The 23,778-nt window shown below is 38.8% G+C and overlaps 1 protein-coding gene across 1 annotated transcript in view; it reads left to right on the plus strand.

Moving 5' to 3' along the window:
- NCOA2 (nuclear receptor coactivator 2) overlaps positions 1-23,778 on the plus strand; it is a 193,157-nt gene that overhangs the window by 90,054 nt on the left and 79,325 nt on the right. Inside the window, exons 12-17 of the mRNA XM_042781847.1 lie at positions 1,753-1,968; positions 4,604-4,733; positions 15,221-15,386; positions 18,039-18,317; positions 19,985-20,062; positions 23,009-23,243. Of these exons, the coding sequence (XP_042637781.1) occupies positions 1,753-1,968; positions 4,604-4,733; positions 15,221-15,386; positions 18,039-18,317; positions 19,985-20,062; positions 23,009-23,243 (1,104 nt within the window). The remainder of the gene's footprint in view (positions 1-1,752; positions 1,969-4,603; positions 4,734-15,220; positions 15,387-18,038; positions 18,318-19,984; positions 20,063-23,008; positions 23,244-23,778) is intronic.

Below are 23,778 nucleotides of genomic sequence, written 5' to 3' on the forward strand. Positions count from 1 at the left end.
ATGCCTAGCCTAATAGTAACTTTTATATCTGGTCCAGGGCTTTGTTCTTGAAGATTCAGAGTTGCCTGTGATCTGGTTTGGACTTTGACCTGCTACAATTTAAAGTGTTTGTCAGGTTGCCCAGACACATATGATCTCTGTTGTAGCAGCAGACATGCACACATTTCCCTAAACTGCCTTCCAATTCAGTCTAGAAATCATGACAGCAACAATTGTTATTGCCAGTATATTCTGTAGCCTAGAACATTTATTATAGATAGAGCAGTATGCTAAGTTTTCTAATGAAGAACTGCTGGCACGTTACAGCTTTCTTTATTTTTCCAGATGAGATACAGAAGATAAAGACATAGGAAGAAATCAGTGTATAAAAATAACTTAGATTTGTGGGTGTTATAATTCTTGGTATTGTTTTGGCTTAGTCTGGGCAACCTAAAGATCACTGGTGTCTACACTGTGAAGATCAAACAGTGCTATTCTCCATTCAGGCAACAACAAAGAATAACAGAGAATACCCATTATAATTACATTAATACTGTTGAATTATGAGTGGGTTTCCTTTCTATCTGGTAGACTCTCTACATTACTGTTACATTATTTAGATAATAGGTTTTTGAGAATATAAAATGCCTGTTCTCCCATAATATCTTTATATAGTTCAAATCTAATCTTAAAATGGTTTTTTTAAAGTATGTAACATTGCTCTAACTTTTCCAGTTGAATTAATTACCCTGAACCCTTAATCATTCTAATATAACACATTCTCATTTCACAAGTTAAGAAACACCCACAACACTTTTTCTCTCCATTTGTTAAGCATACCCTATTTTTAGTTGTTTATCATAATTAAAGTAAATGAAAGGAAGCCATGTGTTTAAAGGCAGAACCTGTATATACCCATCATTAAGCACTTCAAAATTAAATGACTTCATCTCAAGTTTTCCCCCCTTTAGAATATCAAGTCTTAGCAAATGTTTGGGCATTACTGGCATCCTGGGACCAGGCTAGATGGAGTAAGCCCTTGATCCTGCTTGGCAACGCTGTGCTCTTACTGTTCTGTGTGGTCATATGATTGCTAATGATTTAATTATAAAAGGATTTTTACAAATCTGTCCTAACCCATTATGGATGAGTATATTCACAAATGTGGTCTAGGTTTATTGAAGAATTAGGATTTCCCTTGCCTTGGCTATAAAGAACTATAGTAAATATCCAAAAGATCCTATAATTTCCCATGTTTTTGAGGCTACCTTGGTCAGTTTTTAAGTTTATCATATTGTAATACTGGGAAGCAGATTCTAGGATTTAAAGGTCTAGTGTAGTTATATAGTATGTTCTCTGTGAGTTTGGTTTATATTGATTATCAGTTTTTACCTTGTTCCTCTTAGTCTCACCTCCCTTTTGGAAAATAAAGCATTGACGTGTGTATCAGCTAATGTGATTCACTTCCTGAGGAAGGAAGTTGGGGTTATCCACACGCCGCAGCACCTGTTTCTAACTACATATGGGAACAATTTTAACAGCTTTTCCGAACTATAAAGAGTCTCAAGTCCATGTTGTAAAAAGTTTGCAGTAATTGCTTATTCTTGTTTTTCAGCCAAGGGCTTACGTCTGCCCAAATGAAGGGGTTAGCTAGCTATTGTGCTGTGTATTAGAGAATGATTGTCTTGTAAAGAGTATGATCATCTGGTCCTCATACGTGCTGAATATGTTTTCAGTTACTGCATTGCTCAATTTTCTTTGGCTTGCGTGCAGGAATGATTGGTAGTAATCCTTCCCGGCCCACCATGCCATCTGGAGAATGGGTCCCACAGAGTTCTCCTGTGAGAGTCACCTGTTCTGCTACCACCAGTGCCATGAATCGGCCAATACAAGGAGGTATGATTCGGAACCCAACAGCCAGCATCCCCATGAGACCCAACAGCCAGCCTGGCCAAAGACAGATGCTTCAGTCTCAGGTCATGAATTTAGGTAAGGTAGTTCCAATGTGCTCTCTAAGACTTTTGCTCCTAATTTGAAGATTAAGTAATTTTCCTATGTTAAATTGTCACTGTTGGGATTTTACCAGAACTCTGTATAGAATCATAGACTCTCAAAGCACATAAGAAAACCAACTACCTTTTGATGCTTTATTTTCATTAAATTACAAAATTTCACCTTTTGGGATAGTGAATTAGAGTGCCATACTGTAAAGGTTATATGATATTTTAAAAATAAAGACATAGTTACGTGGTACATCAGTGCTTCTTAAATCTAGCTGATAATCCAGAATCATCTGAGGAGTTTAAAAATGCAGGTTCTTGGGCCACCATCCTACACTATTGAACCAGACTCTGCCAAGTCTTCTCTGAAAGTACAGGATCTCCTAGAACATCTCACAAAATGTGATAATCACTAGAATTCTATTTGGATAGAGTTCACATGTTATGAAAATTAATGATCTGATATATAGTATGATTTAATTTATATGAAATGTCCAGAATAAGCAAATCTGTAGAGATTGAAAGTAGATTAGCTGTTACCTAGGGCTGGGGAAATGGGAAATGACTCCTAAAGTGTATGGAGTTTCTTTTGGGGTAGGGGGGAATGAAATGTTCTAAAGTTGATTGTGGTGATGGTTATACGATGCTGAGTATACTAAAAACCACTGAATCGTGCACTTTAAATGGGTGAATTGTATGGTATGTGAATTATCTCAATAAAGCTATTATATTACAAAAACTAATAGTTTATTCAGCTCACACTTGAGATTATTTTCTTAATTATTGACATGTTAACCTTCCTCTTATCCTGTACATTAACATAATTCAGATATGCTGATGTTTATATACTTTTTTGTATGTTTAGATGTAATCCTAGCTCTGGTATCAGTTTTCTTACCTAGTTATTTAATTGCTCAGCACCTTTTGGCTACTTATTTCTGAGATAGGAGCTCTGATAGTGTAGTACCTAAGGCGCTTGACTGCTAACAAGAAGGCTGGCAGTTGAAACCCACCAGCCATTCCTTGGAAGGAATGTTGGGCAATCTCTTTCCATAGTGGCACCACCCAAGGAGGGGTCACTATGAGTCGGCTCTGACTCAATGGCACATAACAACAACATTTCTGAGATGACATTTGTACTGCCTTTGAATGTACTTTGAATTAATGAGGGAGTCCCATGCATAAGTTCATGTAGCTTGAACACGGCATGAAAAATGCTAAACTCACCAGATATCTATGCAAAATTAGTCAGAAATTTAATTTGTCCTCAGTCTTCCTTCACTGAAGGGTACCTAGTTTTTAAGTTTGAGGTATGACTTTATTGTATAGATAAATTTCTCTGGCTTTTCATAAACTCTCAAAAGCCATGAACACAACAGAAAATAATCTATTATAATGGAATACAGGCATAAATGAGGTCTATCGATTATGGTAATAATTACATAGTTCATATCATCATTAGTTTTAAACCCCTAAAAAGAACTTATGGAAGATCATGGCTGAATTCTGTGGGCCTCCTGTCTGCTCTGCCCTTGCACTGGTAGAGGAACCAACGTGAAGTACAGTTAAAAGTTCAGGAAAAGTTTACGATCAACACTTCCCAAAAGTGTGGTCCAGGGCCCCCATATCCTTTCAGAGAATCTCTGAGACCAAAACCGTTTTCATAGTACAATACTAAGGCATTATTGGCCGCCTTCCCTCTCCTCTCACAAGTGTACATTTGAGTTTTCCAAATTCTGTAATATCACAACAGATGTTATGCACAAAGAAATAAGAGATTCTGATTTCTTCTGTTAAATCCAGTTTGCAAAAATGTGAAGCAATGCCACTCTTCTCGTTAAAGATTTTTCCATTTTTTATGTAAAAGTCTTATTCCTATTAAAGTGTAATATATTCATTATTATGACTTTTAAATGAATAAGTATTTCAAACAAATACATATATTTTTAATTTCTTAGTTTCAATTACTAATACATTAAATGTCCATAAGATATAACCCACATAAACAAAAGCTTTTTTAATGAGTATTAAAGGTGCTAAGAGCAAAAAGTTTAGAAACATGCCCTTCAGGTCTGGAATTGAACCCACCACTGTGGTTTCCAGCCAAACAAAGTACAGGCATGTGAGTTAAACATTTACCTCAAGTAGACACACGCCCTGGAGAGAACAATCATGGGAGAAGGAAGGGCTGCTTATGCACAGGGAGATAGCTCAGGGTGCAGAAGAGTTTGAAGGGATGGACACTGGGAGGAGGTAACTATGGGGAGGAAGTGGGAGGGGAGCTGCTGCATTGTAAATTTTGGTCAATGACATGAGACAAAGTATATGTGAGCTGCTCTATGAAAAGTGAATTTACTCTGTAAATCTTCACCCAAATCCTAATAAAAAAAAAAAAAATTAAAGTCTTAAAAAAAAAAAAGTTTAGAAATACTAGTCTAGATAATCCCTAAGATGGATGATTAATCTTTATTTATTTCCTTTATTTCTATTTAAAAAATATTCTGTTATTTCCATCTAGCTTATTATTGTTTCTTTTTTCATTTTCCATCAACCAGGCATTTTACTTTATGTTACACAGATACTTCCTTGATTACAGATCTGTTCTTTCCTTCTCCCCATTTTAGGACCATCTGAAATAGAGATGAATATGGGGGGACCTCAGTATAGCCAACAACAAGCTCCTCCAAATCAGACTGCCCCATGGCCTGAGAGCATCCTGCCTATTGACCAGGCATCTTTTGCCAGCCAAAACAGGTGAGTCCAAATACCTAGGAGAACTGGTTCATGAGTTCTGTAAGTTGATTTAACACATCAACTATGTGTGATGGTTAATGTTATGTATCAACTTGGCTAGGCCATGATTCTCAGTATTATGTAATTATCCTCCATTTTGTAATCTGACGTAAGGAGAGTTTCCTTGGAAGTTTGGCCTGCATCCAGTACATTTAGATGTTCTGGCAAAGCTCCCTCATTTCTGATCCTGCATCCGACTTGTCATCCTCTGACCTCTGGTTCTTGGGATGTGAGCCAGCAGCCTGCCACTTGATCTGTAGATCTTGGGATTCACCAGCTCCTACAGCCCTGTGAGCCAGCAGCCTTCTGCCTGACCTGCTGATTTTGGGTTCATCAGCCCCTATAACCACATGAGTCAGGAAAAGCCTCCAGCCTGACACCTGAACCACAGATTTGGGACTTGACAGCCTCCACAGCTATGCGAGCCATTTCCTTGAAATAAATCTCTCTCTGTATATTTATATATGTACACACTTCACTGGTTTTGCTACCCTAGAGAACTCAATCTAAGACACTATGCTACAAGTTAATCTTTTTCTTTTGAATAGTTGGTACTTGACCAGAGTTCATTTATTCAGACAACATTGGTTTCTGGGCAGGGAATGAGGGGAAAATGAAATCCAAAATCTGGTAAACCTAGAGTGTGCCTTCAAAGAAGTTACAATTTAGTTGGAAAATAAAATATGTACTCTAATAATTGTAATATGAAGTAATATTCGATATAAATGACAAAAAAGAAAGAAACTGTGTTTCAGGTCTTCCAGTTAGAGTGGTCAGGAAGACTTCAGAGCCTTGAAGAAAGTATGATCTCCGGAGGCAGATATGACAGGAAGACAGTCCAGCTGGCAAAAGCAGTAATGTCAAAGGTCCAGAGGTTACAGAAGCAACAAAATATGTTTAGGGTAAAAGTTTTATGCCAATATAGGGTCTATGTAAAGAGTATCAGAAGGTGTGGCCAAATGAATAGATTAGTAATAATACAGATTATGGAGGATCTTAAATACCAAACTCCTCTAAAGATTTTAAACTGTTTTTGTTAAACATTGAAAAATTTTTTGAAAAAAGGAAATGTGTAGGACTAAGCTTGATGGAGTTTTTGTTTTTCTTACTGTCACTCTAATTATTTTTGTTTCTTTGTAAGTGATATTTTCCCTCCAGTTGCTTTTGTGATATTCTTTGCTCTTGCTGGGTTGTAGTTTCACTGCAGTATGTCTAGGTGTGGATTACTGATTTATCCTGCTTGGTATTTGGTAGTGCCTAAGGCATTTGACTGCTGACCAGAAGGCAGGCAGTTCAAACCCACCAGCCAGTCCTTGGAAGGAAGGTTGGGCAATCTACTTCCACAGTGATACTGCCTTGGAAACCCAAGGAGGGGTTGCTAAGAGTTGGATCTGACTCGATGGCAGTGAGTTTAGTGTTTGGTTTGTGCTCTTTTTTAATCTATGGGTTCATATTACTCATTAGTCCTGGAAAATTTTTAGCCATTATTCCTGTACATCCTGCCTTGCCTCCACCTTCTCTCGTTTTTCTGGAATTCTAATTAGATACATGTTTCACCTTCTCTTTTATGTTAGATTTTTTTTTTTCATTCTGCCCTCTTAATTCATGTAATTTCCTTCTCCTTGTATCTCCATATGTCATTCAAGATAATTTATTCATATTATATTCCAGTGTGATAGTGATTTCTTTAGCTATGTTTAACCCAATTATATTTTTCATTTTTCAAAGTTCCATTTGGTCATTTTTGATAGTTTCTTACAGCTTTCTCAATAATTCTGTCTTTATTTCTTTAAACATTATATTCATAGTTGTTTTCTAGTCTTTACCTGGTATTTCCAATATTCCTTGTGGTTCTAAATCTAATCAGTGATTTACTCTCACCCATGGTAGCCTGTATCCCTGTATATTTTAGTCATCCTTCATAGGGGATTCATAGTTAGTTGACCGTGTTCAGTGAAACACTGAGGGCCTCCATCAGGATCCTTTTCTCCAGAGAGAGTGTACGTTTGTCTCTCCCAGCAGCAGCAGTCACTGCTAACCTGGGGCCCCTCCAGCCTCTTCCCATGTTCCCTCCATTTAATCCAGCAGACTCAGGTAGCTCCTTTACTTTGCTGTGGCCTCAGTGAGGACTTCACTGCAGAGTGAACGTTTTGTCCTTCAGGGATTATTATTCTAAGTCTATAATTATGTAATAAGTTTTCAAATGCATAAATGTAAGTCAACAGGGTCTCTGAAATCTCTCAAATGTGGAATATATTTCTAGAGCTTTATTTACCTTAAAACACACGTTTCACAGTGAGTCTTAACTCTGGGATGTAATGCTTTGTCCCAGCCAACATGACACAGGTTTAGGATTATAATGTGGTGCCTATTTTCCTTTCTGTACCTTAAGGAAATAATGAAGGAATCAGAGGATTCAGTGAAGTTTTAAAAAAAACAAAGTAGTAGAAGATGGATATGGGCCCAAAACTAGGATATGTGACAAAGGTTTTAGAGCTAGTGCTTTCTTGCTGAAGGAAAAGAAGATAAAGGGAACTGCTTAGTAAGTGTCTTAAGGAGATAAAGAAAGAGACTAACTGGTATGTGCCATCTACTTAGAGGGAAAAGTGGGTGACTAGTGTTTCTCATCCTCACTGTGCCTAGAACTACCTCCCTCTGGGGTCTTGTGAAGATGAAGAATCACCAGGTGTAGGGGTGGGAACATGAGATTATGGGTTTCTAACAAGCCCCCAGGTGATGCCTCCTGCTGATCCTTTGACCGCACTTTTGAGTAGAAACTAGGCAGTGGAAGAATAGACATAGACCCAGGGCAGTAAGTGGTTCTTCTTGGACTAGCTACCAAGAGAGGTTGTGTAATCTCCATCCCTGAAGGTGCTTAGGAATAGAACAGTGTATAAATAACCCTCCTCATCATACATGAAGGTAATAAATTTATCATGGTCCTTCCAATTTCTTATTTCATGATTTCAGTGAGTGTAGTTCTTTTTCTAAATGTTTGTTTGATATGTTAAAAACCCGCCTGTTTCCAAGGAAACATGCACATAATACAACTGTAGTAAAATAATTAAATCCAGCAGCCGATGGTTGTTCTTATGTAAAATGCCAAAAATTAGTTCCTAGGGAAAAAGAGGCCTAAAATTAGGATTTTTACTGTTGCCCAAACAGATGAAAGTTCTTTGGAGACAAAAATGGAAGGCTTCCAGGTTTATATGTAGTCCAGTTCCAGAGTGAGCTGTAAGGTTTACTGAATGAGTCTGTTACTCAGCACTGCCCCCTCCTGTTGTTGCTTCTGTCACCATCTGACAGTTATCTGTATAGGAACTATGGGGACAAAGCAGCATTTTCACCACTTTCAAAGTTATATCAGTTTTTCTAGTCCTTTATCCCATTTATTCTGTTTTAAATAATACCAGCTTTATGGCAATATGATTGTTAAGGCAATTCAGAAGTGATGGATAACAAAGGTTCCAACCATGTCTCCCTTTTTAAAATAAAAACAGTGCTTTTTTTTTTTTATATATAAATCTCTTTTATAAGTATCACAGTTAAGGTTTTATATTTTTATTGTCTCCCTATTTAGGATCACTTTTTTTAACATTTTAATTTTATGAACTCAGCGTTCGTTTGTGTAGCCATTGCAAAAAGATAACAGTTCAATCCTTAAGTGTATAACATACTCACCTACTCATTTATTTATAGTTAAACTTCCATTTTCTTAGCACCTTTGTGGTTTTTTCCCTTCATTTTTCTGGTATGTAAAACAGATGTTTAAAGTATGGGCAGAATGTGTATAAATTCCAAGAAACTGGGTTTCTGTTGATGATAGGTCCATATTCTGTTCATTTTCTAATTACTATTTTGCACCAGCCTGGGACCTTTATTTATTCTTCGCTTTATTCCTTTCGGTTCCATTCTTATCATAATACTGTATCTTTCAGATGCCACCTAGATTATATTTATTACTGCCCAAACATAAGGTGGTAACTTCTTCATTGTATTTGCAGCCATTTATAAAGCTAGGATTGGAAGTCTGGATCAGTATTTTTTCTATAAACTAAGCATATCATACTATCTCTAAGGGAGTTGATGTAACTCTTGCTATGCCTAGATTTATAGCACCAACCTACAACATAGTGTATTTTTCTGAATATAAAAATAGTTTTAAGGGATGGTCGCATAGCTACATTTAAAAAAAAATACCCATTGCCATCAGATGGAATCTAACTCATGGAGATCCCATGTGTGTCAGAGAAGAACTATGCTCAATAGGATTTTCAGAGACTGATTTTTCAGAAGAAGATCACCAGGCCTTTCCTTGAGGCACCGTTGGATGGACTCAGATTGCCAGCCTTTCGGACAGCACCTGAGTGGGGTAACTCTTTCTACCACCCAGGGACTCTCTGGCCACATTGTATTGTTGCTGTCAGTTGCCTCTGACTGAGCTCTGGCTCATGGCAGCCTTACGTGTAGCACAGCAAAATGTTGCCCAGTCCTGGACCATCTGCTTGATGGTTGGTATGTTTGTGACCGTTACTGTGGTAGTTGGATTAACCCATTTCATTCAGAGTTTCCCTTGTTTTTGCTGACCTTCTGCTTTACCAACCATGATGTCATTTTCTGGTGATTGATCTTTCCTGATACTACGTCCGAGTTAAATGAGCCAAAGTCTTACCATTTTCACTTCTAACTGGCTAGCCTCAATTGGAAATGTACTGAACATGTGCTGTGTTCATGTTCAAGCGCTAGGTCAACAGAAAGACATAACTCTGTTCTAACAAGGCAAGTCTTACACTGAAGTTTTTAACACAAATTTCAGTATCACTTCAGTGTAGCATTACATACTCACATAATGTATCTTGTTGTTCTTAGATGCTGTCACATTGGTCTCAACTCATAGCAACCCTATATACAAAGAATGAAACACTGCATGGTCCTAAAGCACCCTCACAATCATTGCAGTATTTGAGTCCATTGTTGGAGTCACGTCAATCCAGCTCCTAGAGGGTCTTCCTCTTTTTCACTGTCCCTCTACTTTACCAAGCATGACGTCCTTCTCCAGGGACTGGTCTCTCCTTAAAACATATCCAGGGTACAAGAGAAGTACAAGAGATGAAGTCTCACCATCCTCCTTCTCAGGATTATTCTGGCTGTAGTTTTTCCAAGACAGATTTATTCATTCTTCTGGCAGTCCATGGTATAGTCAATATTCTTCACCAGCATCATAATTCAGTGGTATCAATTATTCTTCAGTCTTCCTTATTCATTATCCAACTTTCACATGTATATGAGGCAATTGAAAATGCTATGGCTTGGATCAGATGTGCTTTAGTCCTCAGTGTGATATCTTTGCTTTTTAACACTTTAAAGAGGTCTTTTGCATCAGATGTCCGATGCAATACGTTGTTTGATTTCTTGAATGCTGCTTCCATGAGCATTGATTGCGGATTCAAGTAGAGTAAAATCCTTGACAATTTCAGTCTTTTCTCCACTTATCATGATGTTATGTATTGGCCCAATTGTGGGAAATGTTGTTTTCTTTGTTTAAATCTTATCCATACTGAAAGCTGTGTATGTAGCCTTTGAGCTTCATCAGTAAGTGCCAGCAAGCAAGATTGTGTCGGCTTTAAGATGCAGGTGGTTATCATTGTCTTCCTCCAATCCTGATGCTGCAGTGTGCTTCATACAGTCCAGCTTCTCAGATTATTTGCTCAGCATACAGACTGAGTAAATGTGGTAAAGGGATATAACCCTGATGCACACATTTCTTTATTTTAAAACACTCACTATCCCCTTGTTCTATTTGAACAACTGCCACATGAGCACAATTAAGTGTTCTGGAATTCCCATTCTTGACAATGTTATCCACAATTTGTTATGATCCACACAATCGAACGCATTTGCATAGTCTGTAAAACACAGGTAAACATTTTCTTGGTATTATCTGCTTTCCGGCAAGATCCATCTGACACCAACAATGATACCTGTCTGTGCATGCCCTCTTCTGAATTCTGGCTTGAATTTCTGGCAGTTCCCTGTCAATACACTGCTGCAACCATTTTTGAATTATCTCAGCAAAATTTTACTTGTGTGTAATGTTAATGATACTGCTCAGTAATTTCCACATTCTGTTGGATCACTGTTCTTTGAAAGGGGCATGGATACGGATCTGTTCCAGTCAGTTGGCCAGGTAGCTGTCCTCCAGATTTCTTGGCAAAGACAATTGAGTCCTTCCAGTATTACATTCGTTTATTGAAACATCTCACTTGGTATTCTGTCAATTCCTAGAGCTGTGTTTTTCACCAATTGCTTTAGTGCAGCTTGGACTTCTTCCTTCAATACCATTGATTCTTGATCAAATGCTACCTCCTGATATGGTTGAACATAAACTAATTTTTTGGAGTAGTGACTTCTAAATTCCTTCCATCTTCTTTTGATGGTTCCTGCACCATTCACTATTTTGTTCTTGGAATCCTTCAGTATTGAAACGCAAGTCTTGAATTTTTTTTCTTTAGTTCTTTCAGCTTGAAAAATGCTGAATATGTTCTTCCCTTTTGGTTTTCTAACTCCAGGTCTTTATACATTTCATTATAATACTTTGTCTTCTCAAGCTGCCCTTTGAAATCTTGTGGTCAACTCTTTTACTTAATAATTTCTTCCATTTGCTTTAGCTACTCTATGTTCAAGAGCAAGTTTCGGAGCCTTGTAACAGCCATTTTGGTTTTTTTCTAGTCTTTTTAATGACCTTCTGTCTTCTTTATGTATGATGTCTTAACTTCAGCTTCAACTTGAACTTGCGTGTGAGCAATTGATGGTCTGTTCTGAAGTTGGCCTGGACCTTGTTCTGACTGATGATATCAAGCTTCTCTATTGTCTCTTTCCACAGATAGGGTAGATTTCATTCCATCTGGCAAATTTCAGATGTACAGTCACCATTTATGTTGTTGCAAAAGAGATATTGCCAAGGAATAGGTCATTGATCTTACAAAATTTGATCATACAATCTTTGGCATTGTTTCTGTCACCAAAATACAGAAAAGGCCATATTTTCCAGCTACTGATCCTTCTTTGTTTCCACCTTTCACATTCCATTCACCATTGATTACCAATGCATCTCAATTGCATGTTTGATCAATTTCAAACTGCAGAAGTTGGTAAAAAAAAAAAACATCAGTTTTACCTTTTGGCATTAATGATTGGTCCATGAATAATACTTATGTTAACTGGTCTTCCTTGTGTCGTTAGGTGCCATCAAGCCAGTTCCGACTCATAATAACCCTGTATACAACAGAACGAAAAGCTGCTGCCTGGTCCTGTGCCATCCTCAACATCCTTGCTGTGCTTGAGCCCATCATTGCAGCCAGTGTGAGGGTCTTCCTCTTTTTTGCTGATCCTCTCTTTTACCAAGCGTAATTTCCTTCTCCGGGGATTAGTCCCTTCTGAAAACATGACCAAGTCCATAAGACAGAGTCTGGCCATTCTTGCCTCTGAGGAGCATTCCAGTTGTACTTCTTCTAAGACAGATTTGTTCCTTCTTCTGGTAGTCCATGGTATTTTCAATATTCTTCACCAACACCGCAATTCAAATACACCAATTCTTCAGTCTTCTTTATTCATTGCCCTTCTCTCACATGTATCTGAGGTGAATAAAAATATCATGGCTTGGATCAAATGCACCTCAGTCTTCAAACTGACACTTGCTCTTTAACACTTTAGATAGGTCTTTTGCAGAAGATTTGCCCAGAGTAATATGTCATTGGACTTCTTGACTACTGCTTCCATTGGCATTAATTGTGCATCTAAGTAAAATGAAATCCCTGACAACTTTCCGTCTTTTCTCCATTTTTCATGATGTTGCTTCTTGGTCCAGTTGTGAGAATTTTTTTTTTCTTAATGTTGGGGTGTAATCCATACTGAAATCTGTAGTCTCTGATCTTCTTCAGTAAGTGCTTCAAGTCTCCTTCACTTTCAGCAAGCAGGGTTGTGTCACCTGCATATTGCAGGTGGTTAATGAGTCTTCTGCCAATCCTGATACTGCATTCTTCTTTATCTAGAACAGCTTCTTGGATTATTTGCTCAATACCAAAAAGAACTGGTTGGCGCTTAACCATTTCAGAGAGTAGCATATGGCCAAGAACTGATCATACTGAAAGAAGAAGTCCAAGCTGCACTGAAGGAATTGGTGAAAAATAAGGCTCTAGGAATTGATGTAATATCCATTGAGTTGTTTGAGCAAACAGATATAGTGGTGGAGGCACTCGCTTTTTTATGCCAAGAAATTTGGAAAACAGCTACTTGGTCAGCTAAGTGGAAGATCCGTATCTGTACCTATTCAAAAGAGAGGTGATTCAGCAGAATGTGGAAATTATCAAACAATATCATTAATATTACACACAAGTATAATTTTGCTGAAGATAATTCAAAAACGGTTGCACCTATATATTGACAGGGAACTGCCATAAATTCAAGCTGGATTCAGAAGACATGCAGTGAGGGATATCTTTGCTGATGTCAGGTGCACGTTGGCTGAAAGCAAAGAATACCAGGAAGATGTTTACTTGTTTTTTATTGACTATGCAGAGGCATTCGACTGTGTGGATCATAACAAATTATGGATAACATTGCAAAGAATGAGAATTCCAGAATACTTAATTGTGCTCATGTGGAACCCGTACATAGACCAAGAGGCAGTCATTCAAACTGAACAAGTGTGTACTGCATGGTTTACGATCCGGGAAGGCGTGCATCAGGGTCTTCCTTTCAGATATAGGGATGATATCCTGTCACTGGCAACATTTTGCTTCATGATACATCTTGAAATTTCTTTTGACAATGAATGCAACACTGTTCCTCTTGAATTTGTCATTCCTGGCATAGTAGACCGTAAGATTGTCTTATTCAAAATAGCCAATTCCAGCTCACTAATGCCTAGGACATCAATCTTCGTGTTTCATTTCTTTGTTGATAACTTTCAATTTTCCTAGATTTCATACTGTGTACATTCCACATTCCAATTGCTAATGGACGTTTACAGCTGTTTTTTCTCCTTTTGAGTCATGCTGCATCAGCAAATGAAGATCTTGAAACCTTTGCTCCATCCACATCATTGAGGTTGTCTCTACTTTGAGGAGGCAGCTCTTCCCCAGTTGTGTTCTGAGTGCCTTCCCAGTGACTCACTGATCTTCCAGCACTGTATCAAACATTTTCCCCCTGCTCCTCATAGTTTTTACTGGCTGGTTTTTTCAGAAGTAGATCACCAGCTCCTTGTTCCCAGTCTTGTCTTACTCTGGAGACGCCACTGAAACTTATTCACCATGGGTCACCCTGCTGACATTTGAAATACTGGTGGCATAGATTCCAGTAACACACAGGCCACCACAGTATGACAAACTGACAGATACGTGGAGGATATATATGTATGTGTGTGTGTGTGTGTGTGTATACATACATACATACACACACACACACACTTACATACTTATGCTTTGGTTGTTAGGTGCTATCAAGTCAGTTCTGACTCGTAGCAACCACCTTATGTGCAACAGAAGGAAACATGCCTGATCCTGCACCATCCTTACAATCATTGCTATGTTTGGGCCCATTGTTGCAACCACTGGGTCAATCCATCTTGTTGAGGGACTTCCTCTTTTTCAGTGACCCTTTATTTTACTAAACATGACATCATTCTCTAGGACCTAGGTCCTCCTGATAACATATCCAAAGTACATGAGACAAAATCTGGCCATCCTTGCTTCTAAGGAGCTTTCTGACTGTACTTCGTCCGAGACAGATTTGTTCTTTCTTCTGGAAGTTCATGGTATATTTCAAATTCTTCACCAGCACCATAATTCAGAGGATCAATTCTTCAGTCCTCCTTATTCATTGTCTTAACTTTCATAAGCATATGAGGTGATTGTAGCTATGTTACCACTTTTTCACATACCAGCAACATCATCAATTATAGACACATTTCATCAGAGCTTCTAGACTAAGACAAACTAGGAAGAATAACCAGTTAAAAACTTTATGACATATATATATATATACACACATACACCACACACAAAAAAAAAATATATGAGAAGTCAGTGTAGTATTGTGAAAGGAGGTGGCTCTGGAATTGGATCTGTCTTAGAATCCCAACTTTGCGTTGTTTGCCTTGTGATCTCTTTAACAAGCACTGTAACCTCTGTAAGCCTCAGCTTTGCCATCTCTGAAAGGAAAGTAATAGAAATAAAAATCATGTTGGATTCATAGATTTGTGTCCTGCCTCTATTGGGCACTGAGTAAATCATACTGTTATTTGGTTCTAAGTTGGGCTGGTACAGTATTTACACCAAACCCTGAAAGTCAAGTGATACTTTTGTTTTTACAGGGGAAAAAAAATGTTCTCTAATCAACTTTTTCTTTTTCATTGGACCAAGACTGTGTTTGTGTTTGTCTCTTTACAGGCAGCCATTCGGCAGCTCTCCTGATGACTTGCTATGTCCACATCCTGCATCAGAGTCCCCAAGTGATGAGGGGGCACTCCTGGATCAGCTTTATTTGGCCTTACGGAACTTCGATGGCCTGGAGGAGATTGACAGAGCTTTGGGAATACCCGAGCTGGTCAGCCAGGTGGGTGCAGTGAGGAAGCTAATTAGGCCAGGCATTCTCAGGGGCACAGAAAGTTCCATTTTCTTTTGTTCACCGGCAATCTGCAGTCTGCTTCTTGGAATATTGTTTTTACCTCTTAATAGACTGGCTCTCTTTTCTGTCTTCCCCTCTCCTTGCCACTCTCCTATCAACTTTGGCCCAAGAATGGAAGACACTGAGAATGTCCTTGACATCTGATTTGGGTTATTAAGCAGGAATGCAAAAACTCAAGTGCGGCTCACCTGGTGTCTGCCCTTGCTCCCAGAAAGGATCAAACAAGGAGCAGAGACACAGAGACCAGAACATTATTACCCTGATGACCTAGAACTTTCTCATCTAAAAGCCAAGATGTTCCTCTGTAGTCTGAGATCACTGGACTAACCTTATAACCATGGGCTACTTGTACCAACAAACATAACAGGTTATTTAGAGGTAGTAGTAGTGGTGGCTCAATAATTATTTTACCTTTGTGTGGGTTTAGCCCACAGTAATGTCAGAGTATTTAAGCATAAATAGGAATATAAAGAAGTAACTTTAGCATTCGTACTTTCCTTTAAAAGTACTTTATGTCAATAACATCATAAATAACCTAGTCTCATGGAAATAGCATAGTACTGTCTGATTCTGGCTATTTTTACAACAAACATAAATATATACTTAAGTTTATGTGAAGCAATCTATCCTGGTTCACTGTATAGAGAGTAACTGCCCCCCCCCAAAAAAAAAAAAAACTGTCATCTACTCCCTTTTTGACTGTCCTCCTCTTTGCTTGGCAAGAATCATCTGTACTTCTTATTACCAAGAAGTACCTTCCAAGATCTACTTCTTGGACGTGTGACGTGTCATCAGGGTCTGTGAGAGGGTGATGCAGAGTCATTGGAGACTTCTCTGAAGCATTAAAAATAGTCTTATCATAATTCCCACAGCTTAGCAGACATAAGTGGAAGTTAAGACATGACAATTCATATTAACAGGCAGAATGGATGGATATGACTCGGTTACATGCTATAACCTGAAATAAATCAAGAAAGGAAAATGAAGTTTAAATCTTTCCTTTATGGCTGGTTTGCTTTGCTTTTAGCACTAGTTAAGTTTGTTGTTGTTGTTGTTATGTGCCGTCGAGTCGGCCCCGACTCATAGCGACCCCTCCTTGGGTTTCCTAGGCAGTATCACTACGGAAGTAGATTGCCCCATCTTCCTTCCGAGGAGTGGCTGGTGGGTTTGAACCGCCAGCCTTCTGGTTAGCAGCCAAGTGCCTGAGCCAGTTTAGCATTCGGTATTACCCTTCACTGTGTCAAAGTGACATTTAAAAACATGATCCTTGGGATTGCTGAGTGACTTACAACATTATCTTTATCAAAACTGGTGTCATTTTATCATGTAATATATTTAGTCTTTTTCATTTATTTGTATTATTTTCATTTTTTCTCATCAAGTTATTGCTGTAGTATCATATTAAGTTAAATTATCGAAAAATGGTTATTACATAGAATCAGAGGAAGTGTATGTACTTCATTTGTACTCATCATAGTTATATATTTTCATAAATAAATTTTCTCTTTGTTAAAGATGGGTACATATTTAAAATTCTGAGATAGCTTTTTGTGTATTATTAGCAGCAGTTCAACAAAGAATGCTTTACTCTGCTTAGGGCTCCATCTACATTTTTAGCACCATCATGGGTCCCTTGTCTAACACAGGTTGGCTTGTTTGAGGAAGGACCAGGAAGTTACTTGGCTAAAAAATTCTTGAGCGTTTTTGTTGCTGCTGCAGTCCTCCCCTCCTTGCAGTATAACATCAGGTTTCTTACAGTTACTCTTAGAAGTAGGAGAAGGAAGAGAATAACGAGGTACACCCTTTTCCCTCTCCACATACACAAAGCCACCTGAATCTGAAGTGTTCCTCTGGTAGAAGTTCTGCATTTTCTACATCTCTCTAACTCTGACCCAGAAAGATAAGCTAGTCCTAAGAAGTCAAGAGTAACACATTAAGTACGTCTAGTATGTTAAAAGAGAATGGCGTTAAAACGTGGGGCATGTGGGAAATTCTGGCAGCCAGAGAAGACAAGTCAGTAAAGGCAGTGTACCATAGTGGTGAGGAACCAGGTCCCAAGTCACACAGGTGTGACTTGGAAGCCACTACTTACTAGCTGGATACCTTTGTTGCAGCTTGCTTCATATCCCCAAGCCTTGGTTTTTTTAATCTGTAAAATAGAGATAATGATGGTGATGTTCTCAGTGATGTTGTCCAATTAAAATGATTTGTACAGAATATGAATAATCAATTTTAAAAATTAACACTTGTAGAGGATTTTTGCATTTTAAAGTGTAGATCATTCTCTGATTGGTGAAATGAGTAGAAGGCATTCAGTATTCCTGGCCCATTTCTCCCTCTCACTCTGAAGAGCTGTTTCTGGGAGTCCGGCTCACCCTGCAACATTACTTGTATAACTGGTTCTATTAAACAGAGAGGTATATTCTAGAGAGAAAAAATAGGATCAGCCTAAAAGTACCTCGGTGTAGTCAATAACGTATAACAAGCTTCAAATGTATGACAGTGAGTGAAAACACCCTGATATTTGCATTGCTGTTTTTAGTGGTTTTATTTATGTAGTATCTGGGCCTTTCTCTTCAGAGCCAAGCAGTAGATCCAGAACAGTTCTCAAGTCAAGATTCCAACATCATGATGGAGCAGAAGGCCCCCGTTTTTCCACAGCAGTATGCATCTCAGGCACAAATGGCCCAGGGTAGCTACACCCCCATGCAGGATCCAAACTTTCACACCATGGGTCAACGACCTAGTTATGCCACACTCCGAATGCAACCCAGACCAGGCCTCAGGCCCACTGGCCTAGTGCAGAACCAGCCAAATCAACTGAGACTTCAACTTCAGCATCGCCTCCAAGCACAGCAGGTATGTTCTTCCACTGGTACCTAGAAAGGCGGGAGTGGTGGTGGCTGGTCCCAGACATAGTGAAGATAAATGTAAGATGACACAGCAGTCTGTGTGATATTTGGAGGGCTGTCTCATTCCACCCTTGCCTGGAGGATGAAAACTTTTTCAAGATGATTCTGTAATTTTCTTCCTCCTTTTGATTTTACTTCCTTTCTTTCTCCTCCACTAATTCACTCTAGCATAGAGCATCTGTCCTTTTATTTCCCACCTATTCAGTTTTGAGCTTTCTGAGCCTCAGTTTTCACATCTATAAAATGGGGATTTTATACAGATAATAGGGCAATATATATGTGTTTAAAGGGCCTAGCACAGTATCTGGCCCAAAGTGAGCCCTCTAGAAAACTGCTGTAATTACTCCTATCTGATGGCACAGATAGCTGAGTGATGGCAGAGTAATACTGCCTTGTGGAGTATCTGTTTAGCCCAGGAAAATGTGTTCCCACTGAGTCAGGCTTGGACAGATTTCTGCAATATAGCAAGTAATGATAGAAGTTTTAAAATCTGGTCTCATTTTCGTGAGTAGGTTTTTTTTTGTTTTTTGTTTTTTGTTTTTTTTTTAATTGTGATTTGGGTGAAAGTTTACAGAGCAAATTCACTTTCCATGCAGCAGTTCACATACATTGTCTCATGACATTGACTACAATTTACCACAATGCAATAGCTCCCCTCCCACTCCCCCCCATAGCCACCTCTTCCCTGTATCCTAACCTCCATGCACTCCTGCCCCCTGAGCTGTTTCCCTGGGCATATGCAGCCCTTCTATTCTCCCATGATTGTTCTCTCCAAGGAGTATATCTACCTAGTATAAATGTTCACCTCATATGCCTGTCTTTTATTTGACTGGAAGCCACAGGAGTGGGTTCAATTCCAGACCTGAGGGGCAGCTAGAGGCCATAGTCTCAGTGGTTCCATCAGGCTCTATCAGACCAGCAAAGCTGGTCCCTTTTTTTTTTTTTCCAAGTGATTTTGAGTTTTGTTTCACATTGTTCTCCCACTCTATCCAGGATCTCCTACATTGATCCCCCTCCAAGTGGTTGACAATGATAGCCATGCACCATCTAGTTCTTCTGGTCTCATAGTCATATAGGCTGAGGATCTCATAGTGTACCAATTGCTTGGACTAATTGTTTCCATGAGTCTTTGGTTTTCTTCATTCTTCTTTGCTCTGGACTAGGAGAGACCCATCATTGCATCTAGATGGCCACTTGCAAACTTTTAAGATCCCAGTCGCTACTCGCCGAAGTAGGATGTGGAACAATGTTTTTGGGTAGTATGTTATACCAATTGAGCTTGATGTCCCCTGCAACTATGGTCCCAAGCCCGCAGTTCCAACTTGAGTAATTGTATTTTTTATCCAATCTTCCCCTTGCCCTTTTTTCTGATCATTCTACCCTCTTTTTTCCGTGCAAACAGTCTATTTTCTAAACAGTTCAAAGTAACTTCTCAATTATAAGCTGATAACTGGCTTTAAATGGGAATTCTGCTATTGACCATGTGATTGTAATATCCAACAGCATACATGCAGATAGTGGTGAGGGAGGGCAGTTACTTGGGAAAGATGGTTTTAAATAAAATACATTCTGTTAAAAAAAAATACAAATTTATTCCTATGTGTTTGTATTTAGAATCGCCAGCCACTTATGAATCAAATCAGCAATGTTTCAAATGTGAACTTGACTCTAAGGCCTGGAGTACCAGCACAGGTAAGGGACAGACACCAGGTAGCCTCAGCTTTCAAGTTATATTTCTTTATTGTATCTAACTTCTCTTGTCACTTCTTCCTCCTCACTATCCTGTCTAAAGTAACATAGTCATCCATGAGATCTGGATCGACACATTGGGCCTGTACTGTCATCCAGTTACCCCTCTAGTCTGTCATTCTCATTCCCTTCTAAACACTGCCATTTATTGACAGGTATGGTCCATTCTTGTTATTCGCAGTAGTTATGTTCTGTGATGTTGGTGCAGGGACTGAATTAGTGAGTACTGAACCATCGCTCTATGGAAAATACAGTATAAGTTTCTGCAAACCTCTACCACACCAAATTTGTCACCTGATCAATGTAACCTTGTTTTATGTGTGTTTCTTTGTGAAGACACCTTATTTAATTTGTTATTGATTCATTAACATTGGACCTACTGCCAGCTTGTCTCCATAATGCACATCACAGCATTTCTGAGCTTAGAGACATTTTGCAAAATTGCCCACAAAAAGCACAGAAATATAGAAGATGTGGCACTAAATGGACCTTGAAAAGATGCTTGTTTACAGTGTGAGAGATGAAATAAGGCGGAGCATTGCCTTGTTCGGCGTTAGCTGGAAACATGGACATCAGGCAACTTAAATGTTTCACCACCCTGCACATTGCTGGAAAAGCATGACTAAAAACAGTCTCCTGCTAGCCCAAACAAACTCACCACAGAAGTAAAAGAGAAAGAAAACAGATTTGTTACTAAAGAATCATTAAACCTGAGTATCATAGTGCCTAAGGCACTTGACTGCTAACCAGAAGGCTGGTGGTTCAAACCCACCATCCACTCCTCGGAAGGAAGGTTGGGCAATCTACTTTCTTAGTGATACTGCCTCGGCAACCCAAGAAGGGGTCGCTATGATTTGGGTCCGACTCGACGGCACATAATAACAACAACAACATCATATGCAACACAGGAAATCTGCTGAAGGAATTGCAATGATAGAAAGAGATTTTATCATTTTATATAGACAAGCTAAGGTAAACCCTTTCATACATGTTCTCAAAATAAATAAGAATTGGTCTTGAGGTAAAAAGACTTGACATCACCTTTTGTCATACATGTTGTTGTTAGGTGCCATCGAGTCAGTTCCAACTTAGAGCAGAACGAACCACTGCCCAGTCCTGCGCCATCCTTACAATCTTTGCCATGGTTGTGTCCGTTGTTAAAACCACTGGGTCTGTCCATTTCATTTAAGGGTCTTCCTCTTTTTCACTGACCCTCTACTTTACAAGCATGATGTCCTTCTTTAGGGACTAGTCCCTTCTGATAACACAACCAAAGTACATGAAACGAAGTCTTACGATTCTTCTTCTAAGGAACATTCTGACTGTATGTCTTCCAAGACAGATTGTTCGTCCTTCTTTCAGTCCATGGTATATTCAGTATTCCTCAGCAACACTGTAATTTAAAGGCATCAATGCTTCTTTGGTTTTCCTTATTCGTTGTCCAGCTTTCATATGTATATGAGGTGATTGAAAATACCATGGCATGGGTTAGTCCTCAAAGAGATGTCTTTGCTCTTAACACTTTAATGAGTTATTTTACTGCAGATTTCCCCGATGCAATAATTGTTTGATTTCTTGACTACTGCTTCTATGGGCATTGATTATGGATCCAAGTAAGATGAAATCCTTGATAACTTCAGTTTTTTTCTCCATTTATCATAATGTTGCTTTATTGGTCCAGTTGTGAGGATTTGTTTTCTTTTTGTTGCAGTGGAATCCATACTGAAGGTTGCAGTCTTTGATTTTCATCAGTTGTCATTCATATTGTTATACATATATCATCCTAAATTCACCTGGTAGTTGAGATAGCCACCAGTGTTTATGAATTGCCTTTACCACAGAAAAAAAACTAGTTTCACATATCTCTATGACTAAAGGTAGGTTTGTAATTTGGAGTCAAATACCAGTTGAAGTTAGGCTCCTATCCTTCTAGGAAGTCAGGACACAGGGATACTATCTTCCTTCATTGGTTACATATCAGAGAGATATCTTCCAGGTCCTTGAGGAAACTTGCCTGGGTTTTAAAATTGGCAAGAGGCTTATTTAGCCTCTATAGAGATTTACATACATAGAAAAGATGCAGAGAAAGACTTATATTATATACAAGCTTTCTGAAATAAATGCTCTGAGAAAGTGGCAAATGGAAGGGGCCTCTTCTTTTTTTCTACAGAGAGAATTAAGCCTTTCTCTCATTTCCTTCTCTTTCTTCATTCTAATTTGTATTTACTCTCAGAGCATGTCCACGGATGACCATGAGTGTGGTTCAAGTACTGATTTTGAGGTTACAGATAAATTTTAGTGAGTAGGCAAATTCATAAATAGAATCCATACCTAATGAGGATCAACTATGTGTTGTTAACAGTCGTATCCTCTTACTGGCAGCAAACATTGTTAACCCCTCCTTCCTTCCCTTCCTCATTTCCTCCTTGCCCCTCCCATGCAAATCTATCCTGTCCTCTTTAATAAGTTCTTATCAACCCCTCTTTCTGCCTGTGATCAGCCTTTGCTGAACTGCCCCAAGCTACGTTCCAGCTCAGTGATTTCTCTTTAGGACCTGAATGTCCCTTTAATGAGATCCTAAATTTCCACCTTCAATACTTATTTCACAGTCTTGATAAGACTGCTATTATTTGGAAGTCTTTCAGGTAACTGTGTCCTCTCAAAACTAGTCTGAAGTTAATTGATAGTAACATTAAACTTAACCATGTAAGCCATATCAGAGTTTTGAATAGTCGTATCATTTCTGTAAAACTCAGACTCTCTTATTTGCAATCACCATTTGTTAACTGTAAGATGTTCTTTCTGTGTAATTTTCCATGAGACAGTACCATAATATAGTAAGTCTGTTTCTATCCCCAATGTTTCCTCCATGTATTGCTCCAATTTCAGGCACCTATTAATGCACAGATGCTGGCCCAGAGACAGAGGGAAATCTTGAACCAGCATCTTCGACAGAGACAAATGCATCAGCAACAGCAAGTTCAGCAACGAACTTTGATGATGAGAGGACAAGGGTTGAATATGACACCAAGTATGGTGGCTTCTGGTGGAATACCAGCAACTATGAGCAACCCCCGGCTTCCCCAGGCAAATGCACAGCAGTTTCCATTTCCTCCAAACTACGGTACTGGACTTACATCCCCACCACCTTTCACCAGTCCTTTCTCCCCAGTGTCCCCCAGTCCTGGGTCACAGCTCCTCTCTCACAGCTCTTTGCATGGCTCCCAGATGACTCTGGCTAACCAGGGGATGATAGGAAACCTGGGAGGACAGTTGGGGCCTGTCAGGAGTCCCCAAGTCCAGCACAGTACCTTCCAGTCTCTCAGCTCAGGTACCACCTTTTCTCTGAGTGCAGGTCTTACTTTAAGAATGACCGAAGTAAGTGTGTGTGTGTGTGTGTGTGTGTATAGTGTATCTGTCGTGTGTGTGAGTGTGTATGAATATATATGTTTATGTCAATTACTGTTAACATAGGCACATATATATTTGTTTATATTTGAAAGCCTCTGAGTCTGACTAAAACAAATCAATAAATATAAAGAATGTCGAAAGATATGTATAAATATAAAAATTGAACCCTACAACTTTTAAAAAATAAAGTCTGTAAGGATTATATCAAATCTTTAATGAATAAATAATTCTTGAGAAGTGCTATATGT

This window comes from Orycteropus afer, unplaced genomic scaffold (genome assembly GCF_000298275.1).
Source record: "Orycteropus afer afer isolate SDZICR_OR568_19922 unplaced genomic scaffold, OryAfe1.0 scaffold00181, whole genome shotgun sequence".
Taxonomy (NCBI): domain Eukaryota; kingdom Metazoa; phylum Chordata; class Mammalia; order Tubulidentata; family Orycteropodidae; genus Orycteropus; species Orycteropus afer.